The sequence below is a fragment of the Triticum dicoccoides genome, chromosome 6A (genome assembly GCF_002162155.2).
Source record: "Triticum dicoccoides isolate Atlit2015 ecotype Zavitan chromosome 6A, WEW_v2.0, whole genome shotgun sequence".
In the NCBI taxonomy this organism is placed as follows: domain Eukaryota; kingdom Viridiplantae; phylum Streptophyta; class Magnoliopsida; order Poales; family Poaceae; genus Triticum; species Triticum dicoccoides.
Window position 1 is genome coordinate 380,808,820 of NC_041390.1, and position 12,814 is coordinate 380,821,633.

Genomic DNA, 12,814 nt, shown 5'->3' on the forward strand with positions numbered 1-12,814 from the left:
CGCGGCCTCCTTGGCCGCCCCCGCCGCGGGCCCTGTTGCAGCCCCCGCCGCGGCCCCTGTCGCTGCGGCCGCACCCCTCACCGGTGTGGTCACTCGGGCTCAGATCGGGACACTTTGTCCCAGCATGCGCTACCCGTCGGACGAGTACGCGTGTGCTGCGTCCACCTCGGCACCGTCTCCGCTACCCACCTCCGCTCGCGCAGCCCTTCAGGATCCGAACTGGCCAGCTGCGATGCGTGAGGAGTTTGACGCCCTGCAGTGCAACCGTACGTGGCAGCTTGTTGCGCGGCCTCCCCGTGCCAACGTCATCACTGGCAAGTGGGTCTTCCGCCACAAGACTCACCCCGACGGTTCCCTTGAGCGCTACAAGGCGCGTTGGGTGCTGCGCGGCTTTCGCCAGCGTGCCGGCGTGGACTTCACCGACACCTTCGCCCCAATTGTCAAACCGGGCACGATTCGCGCTGTTCTCCAGCTCGTTGTTTCTCGCGCCTGGCCGGTCCACCAGCTCGATGTGTCTAACGCTTTCTTGCATGGCCATCTCGACGAGCAGGTGTTCTATCAGCAGCCTACTGGTTTCGTCAACACCGACTATCCGGACCACGTGTGCTTGCTCTCATGTTCTCTTTACGGGTTGAAGCAGGAGCCTTGGGCCTGGTACCAGCGGATCACGGCCTTCCTTCAGCAGCAGGGGTTCCGGTCCACACGGTCCGATGCCTCCCTGTTTGTTTATCACCAGGGTCCCGCCACCACGTACCTCCTCCTGTACGTCGACGACATCATCCTGACTGCCTCTTCGCCAGCGCTCCTTCAGCAGATTACAGCTCGCCTCGGCACCGAGTTCGCCCTCAAGAACTTGGGGGCTCTCCACTACTTCCTCGACATTGAGGTTGTGCGCCGGGCCACTGGCTTCTTCCTGCACCAGCAGGAGTACGCCTACGAGCTTCTGGAGAGAGCGGGCATGCTTAACTGCAAGCCTGCTACTACGCCTGTCGACACGAAGGCTAAGGTGTCCGCCATCGAGGGTTCTCTGGCGTCTGACGCTCCCTTCTACCGCTCCATCGTCGGTGCGCTTCAGTATCTCACATTGGCGCGTCCGGATATTCAGTACGCTGTCCAGCAGGTGTGCCTTCATATGCATGCTCCTCGCGACACTCATTGGGCTCTGGTGAAACATATTCTTCGGTACATATGTGGCACCACAGCTATGGGTCTCACCCTGACGGCATCACCTGAGCCTTGTCGCCTACTCCGACGCCGACTAGGCTGGGTGTCCCGACACTCGCCGCTCCACTTCCGGCTACTGTGTCTACCTTGGGCCCTCTCTGATTTCGTGGTCGTCTAAACGACAACCCACGGTCTCACGATCGAGCGCCGAGGCTGACTACAGGGCTGTGGCCAACGCCGTCGCGAAGTGCTCTTGGCTACGACAGCTACTTCAGGAGTTGTTATGCGAGGTTACCAAGGCGATGCTTGTTTATTGTGACAACGTCTCCGCGATGTATCTCGCTACCAACCCTGTCCATCATCAACGAACGAAGCATATTGAGCTCGACATTCACTTTGTCAGGGAGCACGCCGCACTTTGTCGTGTTTGAGTTCTCCATGTGCCCACTGATCAGCAATTCGTCGATGTCATGACGAAGGGACTACCCACCTCGACGTTTGAGGGCTTTCGGTCCACTCTCTGCGTCACCGGTGACACTTCGACTGCGGGGGGTGAACATGTGTGTACATGTACGTAGGTCTGGGTTTTGTATGCTGCACCTGTAGTGTCTCTCTCCCCCTGTATATACTTGTATCTTGAGAGACAAGACACCGGTCGCACCCCTTGTACCTATATATATGTGCCTAGTGCACGATCAATAATTATTGATGCACCAAATAATTCTCTACAAATGGAAATGTATCCTCGCCAAAAGGACCAAAATAAATTAAAAAATAATGCGAGTACCAGTTCTAATAGGCTGGGACCACCAATAATCGACATACAGGGCTTTACGGGGTTGTTACGGGCGAGCTAGTTTGTGATTCGTCAAAAATCTCTCAGTTTGTGATTCGTCAAAAATCTCTCTGCCCCCCTATTTCAGGTGGGGGGCCATCCCCCAACTAATAGCATGTCTCTAAATCACCTCCTCCGTAATCTTCTGTAGAAACAACCCGTATATGTAGCATTACTCCTGGGACCACTATCCTCTTAATCTTGTTGTCGTTGTTGAGTGACGGACCAATTACTCCTGTAATTCCCGTGGGCTCATGACTCGCGCAAATACAAGGTACGACGCTTAGCACGGGCTGCCACCAACAACCGAGTGACAAACTTACAACCCCTACGCAACAGCAGACTGAGACACAAAGAAAACCCCTTACTCCCGGCAACATTTATAGCCCACAAATATAATCCGACCACTCAGCCTGCCAAGCTGGTAGTTCAAAAATTTCTCAGACTCTATTGCTTTGTAATCCCGGATACTAAAGCGTTAAGGCTGGTGTAGCCTTACCAAGAACTTCCTCAGGGCTCTAACTAAGGGGAGAGGATTCTCAACATGCACAGCATGGCCACTTTCCGGGACAACGATCATTTCACATAGCTCCTGATTGCTACGACAATCAGCTTCACGTTCACCGTACTCTCTTGTCTCGCTGCACATTCGCTCTGCTATCTCTTTAAATTTTACGTCCTTCTCACCTGCAATGATGAGGACAGGCTTCTCCAAGTGTTTCAGGTCTTCCCACAGGGACCTGATACATGGACACTTACATGAGGTTGCATTTCTTCTCATGCAAAATGCAATGCAATGCACCTATGAAAATGTTTGTCACCTATGCTATCAGTGCGCCATGTTTTACTAATTCATCGGTACTGATAAACTGAATATCTTATGGCCACATGAATATTGCTAAATGGAAATCTTACTGAGAGCAGAAGCTAATCTTACTTTTGTCTCCCTATGCTCGAGTCAGCCAGAACCTTAGATAGATCCGTGATGTTACTGTGTTTTCTGCGTGTCCTCACTAGGGAATCAAACTGTGGGTGTTCTCTTAGACTGCAAAAGAAAAGGTTCCAAAAAGAAAAGGCATGTCAAATACTAGTACATGTTATGCAAAATTTCTTCCTACCGTAGAGTCAAGAAATCAAATAAGTTAATTCCTCCACCTGGTCCACATTTTTCCAGAGTACCATGTCTTGATAAAACATTCCAGTCCATAAGTCAACAGGAATTGAGCTCGTGATTTATCAATAGCAGTACGTCGTCTTCTACTTGCTTCATGTCTCAATCCAGGACTCCCCGATATCAAAACAGCTCCACTAATCTGTCTTGACAAGACTACCTTAGGATCATTCAAATAAAGAATGAAACAAACAAGCTGCAATCTTGACAAGATTACCTTTAGATTTTCATTTAGTATCATCTGGAGTGCAATCCTTGCACCCATTGAGTAGCCAACAACAACCACCTCTCCATCGGTTATATTGCATATCAACTTCAGCAACAAGTCTGCAACTGATTGAATTGTAAGAGAGATTTGATTGAAATTTTCATCATCGTGCTGCAGAATTTGGGACTCTCCATGGCCAGGAAGATCAACGGCGATGACCCGTGCACTGGGAGAGAGAGCTTTCATCATGGGAGTCCAGTCCTCACTTGTGCCAAGAAATCCATGAAGAAAAAGAACGACCTTATCCTACATGGGTTAAATCATGGCACTGGTTACTGCAGCAGCACTATCCTATCTCCTAGGGGGAAACAGTATATCTTGTACAACAAGGTAGGCACATAAACCACATTCTTTTAAGTAAGTTGAGCGATACTTACATTTGTACAATCACCAGCCTCTTGAACCTTAACTACATAAGAAAAATGATCCCCGTCGACTTGGATAGAATATGAGTTTAGTTTTTCTTCACTATATGTTTTTTCAATCTTCTCATCATTTATATTTAAGTGGTGGAGATAGCCATGGGCATTTTCCACTGAAGCTCCCATTCCATCACCAAGCGGGGGAACAAGAATTTTTAACTTTTGTTCTGATACATCTTCTGTTAACCATTGATATGTTCCAAACCCATGAGCCACAGTTCCACATGAATCATATCTCTTTAGTCTGGAGATTAGGTCATGTTGCCTGTCAACATAATATGCAAACTGTATGTAGGTCGCCAAACCTACAGAACTCTCGTACGCACTACTGATGATAGCCATCTTATCATGCATGTGAGCCCACTTTGCTATATGAGCTGCATTCTCAAAGCCGCCAACAACACTGGGTTTTATAACCTGACCATCAAGATGGAAACAAGGTGAAATATAGAAATGAAAGGAGAAGCTTGAGAAATAGCTCACAGAGTTTATACTTACAACAGCAACTATCCCTGGATGTACAAATTGATGAAGCTTTTGGATTGGATCCCCCTTAAGGTTGTCGATACTCTCGTCCAAAGCAACAGGCAAACCACTGTTTTCACAGAACTTGATGAGATCATGTACAGAGCTCACTGGTTCCTGTCAAGTAAGAAACATGAAGATTCCCAAGAAAGAACAAGATGAATGTCGCTTGGGAAATGGGAGCTCTATAATAATAAGGTGCAGCAAAAGGAAGTCGAGTTTCACATTTTCTCTATTTTGAAGTTTCTAATACAGCAGATGAATAAAGTGTAGGTTACCTCAATGTATTGCAAACAAAGGCTTTTTACTCTGGATCCAAATTCAATTGCTTGCTTGTATGTCCATTTTCGATTTGCATCGGCACGGATATTGATCTTATATCCTACAACCTCTCTTATTTTTTGAATAACAGCTGCATCTTCAACGGGACTTGCACGACGTCCAACCTTCACAAGAGATTTTAGAAATAATTTTCTTCATATTGCTTGATTAGCAGATATAATATTTTGAAACAGAAAAAAGTTCAATTAAACAAGTGGAAGAACTACCTTCAGTTTCACTGTGGTAAAGCCTTCATCAACAAGTTTAGTCACAGCAAGTGCTACCTCCATCGGAGTACCGTCGGAGTCTAAGAGTGCACAGATATGTATGCCTGCAGAACTGTTCTGATTATATTCCACCAGACTCTGATCTCTTAGTAAGGGGTTGGAACCAGTGAGAATTTCAGATAATCTACATTTCCGCTGTGACGCCAGCAAATTAAGAATGGCCATCTCCAGGCCACACTTGACACTTGGAAATACAGAAGAAGGCTGAGAAGGAAAAAGAAAGAGAGGAGTTCAATCTCTTGAGATGTCAGACATGAATGGTCACCAAGTTTCTCGAGTTATCTTACAGGAATCCCAATGTTTGTCCATATCCAATTGGAGAAAGACCCTCTCAACAAAGGAACAACATCTAGCTCACAATCTTTCACTCTGTGAAACAGAAACCTAAGTTGCTCTTCAACATCTATTATATCCTCCTGGTGAATTTCGATTGGTGCAACCTGTTATATGAAATGTATAAAAGATACTTAAGTTTGAAGTACTCCCTCCGATCCATATTACTCGTCACAGCTGTACAACTTTAGTACAAAAAAAACTGAAAAGGCATTAACTCGAATAACCTTACTCTGTAAGATGTAAAATAGGAAGGTTGTCACATCCCATTTTATAAATTAGGATGTTAATAGAATCATTTATTGCGTACCATGGTTTCAATACATTTTGAATTTTTTCAGAATATTCAGATATTTTTCACTGAAGAAAATTAGTGAGAGAAGATAATATAACTTGTTCAAAATAAAAAGAGTTGGAAAAATGTTGGAATATTATTTGGAGTTTATTAAGACTAATTTTGGGAATTATTCAGTTTATTAAGACTAATTTTGGGAGTCATTCAGCTTGTGCCACCCATTCAAGGTGGAGACGCACTAAGCCGACCAAGCCGCTGCAATCAGCAGACTACTGCACAGAGACAGGGATGTCTCGATGCGAGAGCGCCAGTAACCAGAAAATGGAGAAAGGGAAGAGAAGTGGAATTTCCATGCGCATCTCAAAGCATTGAATGGCCAAGATAGCAGTTAACCAGCGATTGGTTGATAGATTTGTTTTCTCCTATATATATACACACACATTGATACACACCTATAATATAAGATGATCCAACGAGCCTTAACAGGCTCCCAAGACAACATTGATACATCCAATTTTACCTATATATATAAATGTGCATGTGGTAAATATGCAGGAAACCCCTCATACAGTGTGAAGAAAATATACAGGCTACATAAAACATAATATAACTCTAACATACACTACCCCAACTTGTTTGGGACTGAAAGGCTTTGTTGTTATTGCAACTCAAAATGGCAACTTAAGTTAGCATAAATAAAAGATGCCATATAAATTGTAGTGGTGATAAAAACAAACCTCACCAAATCCTACAATGTTGTCATCCATACGTAGCTTCAGAATGAAGCCTTCATGGAAACAACTGCTATCTGAAATTCCTGAAGTACGAGGCGCAGAAAGCTGGATTCTGTGCAAAAGAAGGTTTGAGGGTAATGCCAGGGATGAGTGGGCTGCATATTAATTGGTTACGGACATACCTGTACAACATGTACTCTATTGCATGAATTTTCGTTTTGTACATGCGATCTAAATCACTCGTAGTGCTAGAATACGGATCCCCGAGAAGATAATCCAGATAGTGGGTTGCAGTATTATCAACGAACATACTTATAGTTCTGCAGAACAAGGAGAAACATATAAACTCACAGGGTAGACTAAATTACTGTTAGAACAGATTTGAATGTAAACCTATGAAAGTTGGCATTCTCATCAATCTGGTTCTCTACTTCCACCACACAATCAAGGTGTTCTGCATGGGTCTTCACCAATGTATCATGAAGTTCTGCTTTTGTTTGAACCAAAAAATGCTTCACTCTGCAACACAACCGGTGACATCGGTGAGACACAAAATTTTGCAGTCAACACTAGGAAGTACTTCATCATATAACAAAGCTGACTCCGTAACCAATTATGTAAAACTGGCAGAAGTCTTAACAGACACCATTTTATCAATGTTGGGGTGTGTGTGTGTGTGTAATACTCTGGTTGTACAGGGTCTAAACTGAAAAGAGTTAATAAAAAGGAGAGGGTGTGCGGGCGGGCGGGGGGGAGCGGGGCAGATATTTTCCCCCAAAATTCAATATGGTATCGGAGCTAGGTTTCCAAGAGGTGGTGGCCGCAGCGGCTGTGGAGGAGTGCTGCTCCATGATGGCTGGAGGTGAGGGGGAGAATTACCGAAAAAGGCTTTCGCCCTGCTTTATAAATAAAGCAACCACCGAGCACAAAGTTATCAAGGTACCAACCGAACAACACACGCACACGCACACAACGCCACCGCAGGCAGGGTCCAACATACACGCAAACGGACAAAACCCAGGTTCAGCTGTGGGCACAGCACAAGCCCAACACAAGCGCACGACACGCACAACACACAAATGGCAGTGGTGAGGTAGAGAAGATCTAATCCGGCTCCGGTGGTGGTGGGGGAAGCGGTGGGGCCATCCGGAGAGCCATCGCACGAAGCTGGGTGATGATGGAGGTGATGGCATCTCTCTCCCGGGGACAGCTAAGCGGCCGCCAAAGCTGCAAGTAACCAGACCATTTGAATACGCTGAATCACAAGCTTATTCCTAACAGTCCACAGCGTCCAGGCAAGCACCCCGATGATCAGCCACCTAATGTGGCGAACCGAGGGTGCTAACGCCTGGAGTTCGGCGAAGAGAGTGGGGAAGTTGTTGTGGTCCCAGCTTCCACTCACTATTTTGCGGAAACAGCTCCATAGGAACTACACGGACACGCAGGTGAAGAAGATATGGTTCGAATCCTCTTCAGGCCCGCAGAGCGGACACCGCCCATCACCGGCGCCATTGCGTTTCAGGACCTCCACGCCGGACGGGAGGCGGCCGCAGATCCAATGCCACAAGAATATCCTAATCTTCAAGGGGAGCCGGATCTCCCAGATGGTGGTGAGCGCCTCATGGCCCGGCGAAGGGGCGATGGCCTGGTAGAGAGATTTAGTGGAGAATTGCCCAGAAGGCTCTAGACGCCACCTGGAACGGTCATCTTCTATCTCAAGATCAGGCTCGTGTAACGCAATGCAGTCTAACAGCTCCTGCCAATCAGCGTTCTCAGCCGCGCCAAACGGTCTCCGGAACGCGAGTTGCCCTAAGTCAATAAGGGCCGTTGCGACAGAAATCCGCGGATCAACCGCGATGGTGAATAGGTCGGGAAAGCGGGCCTCGAGGGGCATGTCCCCAGCCCATCTACCGAACCAGAACCTCGTGGCGGTGCCAGATCCAACCGCGATCGAGGTTCCGATGCGGAGGACAGGAAGGAGCTGAATGATGGATTGCCAGAACTGGGAGCCCCCCAGACTGCTGGCAGAAGGCGAGAGGCTGGCCACGGAGGTATTTCTGCTGAATGAGGCGAAGCCACAAGCCACCCTCTCCGTTGGCAATCCGCCATAGCCACCGTGTCAGGAGGGCTATGTTCATGCGTTTGGAGGACATGATCCCGAGACCACCCTGGTCGCGCGGTATACAGATCTCCGACCACCGAACCATGTGGTATTTCTGCTTATCGCCCTCGCCGGCCTAGAAGAAGCGCCCCTGAACTGTGGCAATCTCATGATGTAGAGTCTCAGAAAGGCTGTAGAAGCTAATGATGAATAAGAGCAGGCTGGCGAGGGACGAGTTAATGAGCATCGTCCGGGCCACCTTCGAGAGCCACCGGCCCTGCCAGGGCTCGATGTGGTGTTGTAGCTTCTCCACCGTGGGTCGCAGCTCTGCCACCGTGAGCCTCGGATCACTAATGGGGATCCCCAGATAAGTCGTGGGGAAACACCCAAGCTGGCAATTAAGCCGATCCCGATGTTGTGCAGTTCGTCTTGGGAGTATCCCAAGACCATCACCGCACTCTTGTCGAAGTTGATCCTGAGGCCAGACATCTGCTGGAAGCAAAGCAGGAGGAACTTCAAGTTCATGATGTCGCTCGCCGAGCCTTCCACCATGATAATGGTGTCATCCGCATATTGGAGAAGGGAGATCCCGTTCCCCTCAGCAAGATGCGGGACTATGCCCTTAATGTGGCCTGCGAGCAAGCATTCCCGAAGGAAGGGCCAACTGACCGTGTCATATGCCTTGTGGAAATCCAGTTTCAGGAAGACTGCCTTGAGGTGTTTGGTGTGAACCTCATGGAGTGCTTCGTGAAAAACCAGGACTCCGTCAAGGATATATCGGCCCTGGATAAATGCCGACTGATCAGGGTGAGTGATCCGGTCGGCAATGGGGGCCACCCTAATGGCGTACCCCTTCGCGAGGATGCGGAGGATGACATTAATCACGGTAATCGGCCAAAATTGGCGGATATCCGAAGCCCCGGTCACTTTGGGGATGAGGGTGATTATCACAAAGTTCAGCCTATTGAGGTCGATGGACCCAACAAAGAACTCCTCAAACAGGGACATCACCTCCGGCTTGATTACCTCCCAGAAGGTCTGGAAGAATTTCACTGGGAGGCCATCCGGACCGGGGGCCGAAGAGGGGTTCATGCCCTTAATTGCCGCCCACACTTCAGCCTCGGAGAACGGGGCCGTAAGGGCCGCATTGTCTGCATGCGAGACACAACTGTGGGCCGGCCAAATGTCTTGCGCAAGGGCAAGACCTCCTCGAGGGGAGGCAGAGAATAGGTCTCTGTAAAAGCCGTCTACATGGGCCCGGATGTCCTCCGGCCGCTGCAGGAGGGTCTCTCCGTCCCAAAGAAGCGGGATGGAGTTACGACGTCGCCGGCCGTTAGCGATGGCCTGGAAGTAGGCGGTATTGGCATCCCCCTTGAGGACCCAATTCTGCGTACCCCGCAAGCGCCAGTAAGCCTCCTCATCCGTGTAGATGACCGTGAGCTGGTCTTCCAGGTCATACCTAAGCATCCATTCCTCGGCTAAGAGGCCTGCGGCATCAGCCCGCAGATCGAGGGATTGGATGGCCTCAAGTAGGGCTTTCTTACGCTCGCGGCTGTCCTGACCCGCGTTAGCACCCCATCCTTTCATGAATTGTTGTGACCGCTTAGCACAAAAGTGCCAGGAGTCGACGGCCGAGAGGGCTCGATGAGGAGCATCACGCGCCTCGCGCCATCGGGCGGCCACCGCTGCGACAAACCCAGGTTGGCGCAACCAGAAGGTTTTGAAGCGGAAGCGGGGCGGCAGGAGGGGACACTCGTTCTCCGAAGAGAGGAGAAGGGGCACGTGATCGAAACCAATCCGCGTAATCGCCCGAAGCGATGCTAGGGGGCAACGAATGTCCCACTCAGGAGAAGCGAAGACCCTGTCTAGGACTGAGCGGGTCGGCTCCACTTGTCGGTTGGTCCAAGTGAACCTGGCCCCTACTCTATCGAGCTTGCGAAGACCCATGTCCGCGATGCAGTCATTGAACATCTGCATCCGGGGGAAGTTGACCAAATTATTACTCTTGTCTTCCTCCGTCCGGATGAGGTTGTAGTCGCCGCCCACCACTACCGGTAGCTGGGCGGCTGCCACCTTCCTACGAAGTTCAGCGACGAAGGCCTCGGATCGGCGGTGATCGGCCGGGCCATACACCGCAATAATCTCCCATTTGAAGTTTAGGGCATGCTCGAATATCTCCATGCTAACGAAGAGCTCGCCCCGGTCCATGCTTCCAACCTCAAAGGTGGCATCCTTCACCCCTAGAAGGATACCACTCGAGTGGCCCGTACTCCCACTAGAAGGGAGCCAGTGCCAAGCAAATAGGTCGGAGCTCAAATGCTCGAGCTCCGACAGGGAAAATTCCGTACGCATCGTTTCTTGGATGGCCACAATGTCAATTCGCTCGGTCCGCATGTACTCTATCAGTTGGCGGCGTCGGCCGTCTTGGCCGAAGCCACGGATGTTCTAGAAGAGGGTCCGCATCACGAATCCATCGAGAGGTTGCTTGACCCCAAGACTGGTGATGCACTCTGGGCGCGGAGGGCTGCGGTGCGGGAGCGGGTACGACCCCGGATCTCCACCAGATCGACCGCCGCACGCGGCTGGATGCTCGGGGTAGCCCCGGCAGGGGCACCCGAGGAGGACTGATGGCGCGCGCGGGTCTCGCAAGACACCCATCGAGAATCTCCCGCGCGCGAATTGCCTCAATCTGAACTAACGGGGGCGCGACCTCTCCCCTGAACACGATGGCCGAGTCCGCTGCCACCTTTACGAGGTGGCCGAGCGGAGCTGACTCTAGAGCAGAGAACAAGCAAGTAGCAAGAGTGGCTAGGATGGACTGAGTACCTGCCTCAAGGTTCCAGGCAGCGGCCCGGAGCTCTACCCGCTCGGGGATAGGCAGAGCTGGGCTACCCACCGGCCTGGTCGCCTCGATCCGAGCATTGCGACGAGAGGACGTCACCGGGGACGAGGTCGATCTGCCTCGCCTGGAATAGGCCGCAGTCCGAGGCGGGAGTGGGGGGCGGCCACAGGGGTGGTCACCACAGCCGACTCCTCACCTAGGGCGGTGCACGTGGAGCTCGGGGGCAGGGTTGGAGGAGCCAAGGACCTGACGATGACCAGAGCCTGCGGGGTCGGAGCCAAATAGGCACCAGGGGGGATCAGTCACCCCCTGGTCCGACAGGGTCGGCTCGGTGGGAGGGGTCGCGGGTGGCGGGTCCCGGTCCCACCCCTCCACCTCGGGGAGTGCAGGAGCAGCAGGGAGATCAGGGCAGGGGGCGGCGAGTCGATCTCCGCAGAGGGCGCAGTGGGGATGCCAGAGATAGCACCAGCGGGGGAGCGCCGGGATGAAGCCGGGAAGACCTAGAGACTCATGTCCGACACGTCGCTGCCATCAGCGGGGAGTGGAGGGGCCGAGAGTGCGGCCGGCCCCTGCGCCACCCCTGGCGGTGGAGACAGGAGGCTGCTCGCGGCAGGGGCTGTCCTGGTATTCCTCATCGCCGTCCTCCGAGCCAGAGTCGTGGCCGTGGCGGGGATCACGGTCGCTGCAATGACCCCCCGTGCCCCCACCACCAGGGCCACCCCCAAGAGGTTGTCGTCAGGGATGCGGGGGCGGCCGATGTGGTTGGACGGCTCGGGAGAGATCTGGAGGTCAAAACCCTGGTCGTTGAAGAACACCCGAATCGTGGCACGAAGCTTGGACGAGTCAAGGGATTTGACCTTGACCCGCACTTCCTCCTCCTTGCGGAGGGAGAGCTCATCCACCACCACCACCACTGCCAAGGGGTCTCGGATAGGCACAGAGATGTCCACCACGAGCTTGTTGAGCGCGAGGGTGATGTCATCGCTGCGGGTACCATAGCCGTCACTGACCATGTCAGAGAACACCACCGAGAACTGGTTGTCAACCAGCAGAGTGACCTGCCAGTCCCAGGAGCAGTGGTAGAGGTGGTTGAGCTCGGTCTCGATCATCTCCGGAGACGCCACCCCATCCCGCACAGTGACAATCGCTAGAAGCGAGGGTGAGGGCGGGGGGATGTTAGGCACCTCGATGTGGAAGAAGCCAAGGCCTTCGATCCCATGGCCATACATCATCAACTCCTCCGACATCGGCCATCAGGGCATAGGGCAGCCAGATGGTCGGGGTCGGAGCACACAAAGCAGCACTGGGAGCGGGTACATGCCACCTGGGAGTGTCCAGCGAGTCCGCAGTTGAAGCACTTGACGAGGTCGGCGGCGCGGTCATCTGGGAGCAATGCGGCCGACGCGGTGGTCGTCGGGTCGTGCGGAGGACAGGTGGGCAGGGTCGCGCCATTGCCGCGGCCCAGCCCTCTCTTCTTCTTCCGCTTGGGCCCCTGCCTGCCCTGGCCAGCACCGTT

At 51.6% G+C, this 12,814-nt stretch overlaps 1 protein-coding gene across 2 annotated transcripts in view; it reads right to left on the bottom strand.

Moving 5' to 3' along the window:
* Nucleotides 1-2,413: 2,413 nt before the first annotated feature.
* Nucleotides 2,414-12,814, bottom strand: part of LOC119316956 (protein PHYLLO, chloroplastic-like) — a 26,606-nt gene continuing 16,205 nt past the window's right edge. For both annotated transcript variants that reach the window (XM_037591347.1, XM_037591348.1), the window contains 12 exons: nt 6,749-6,874; nt 6,538-6,675; nt 6,359-6,467; nt 5,281-5,433; nt 4,934-5,197; nt 4,664-4,831; nt 4,359-4,502; nt 3,816-4,277; nt 3,388-3,684; nt 3,155-3,312; nt 2,937-3,044; nt 2,414-2,739 (listed from right to left, as the gene is read on the bottom strand). In XM_037591347.1, the coding sequence (XP_037447244.1) occupies nt 2,478-2,739; nt 2,937-3,044; nt 3,155-3,312; nt 3,388-3,684; nt 3,816-4,277; nt 4,359-4,502; nt 4,664-4,831; nt 4,934-5,197; nt 5,281-5,433; nt 6,359-6,467; nt 6,538-6,675; nt 6,749-6,874 (2,389 nt within the window). In that variant the 3' untranslated portion in view covers nt 2,414-2,477. The remainder of the gene's footprint in view (nt 2,740-2,936; nt 3,045-3,154; nt 3,313-3,387; nt 3,685-3,815; nt 4,278-4,358; nt 4,503-4,663; nt 4,832-4,933; nt 5,198-5,280; nt 5,434-6,358; nt 6,468-6,537; nt 6,676-6,748; nt 6,875-12,814) is intronic.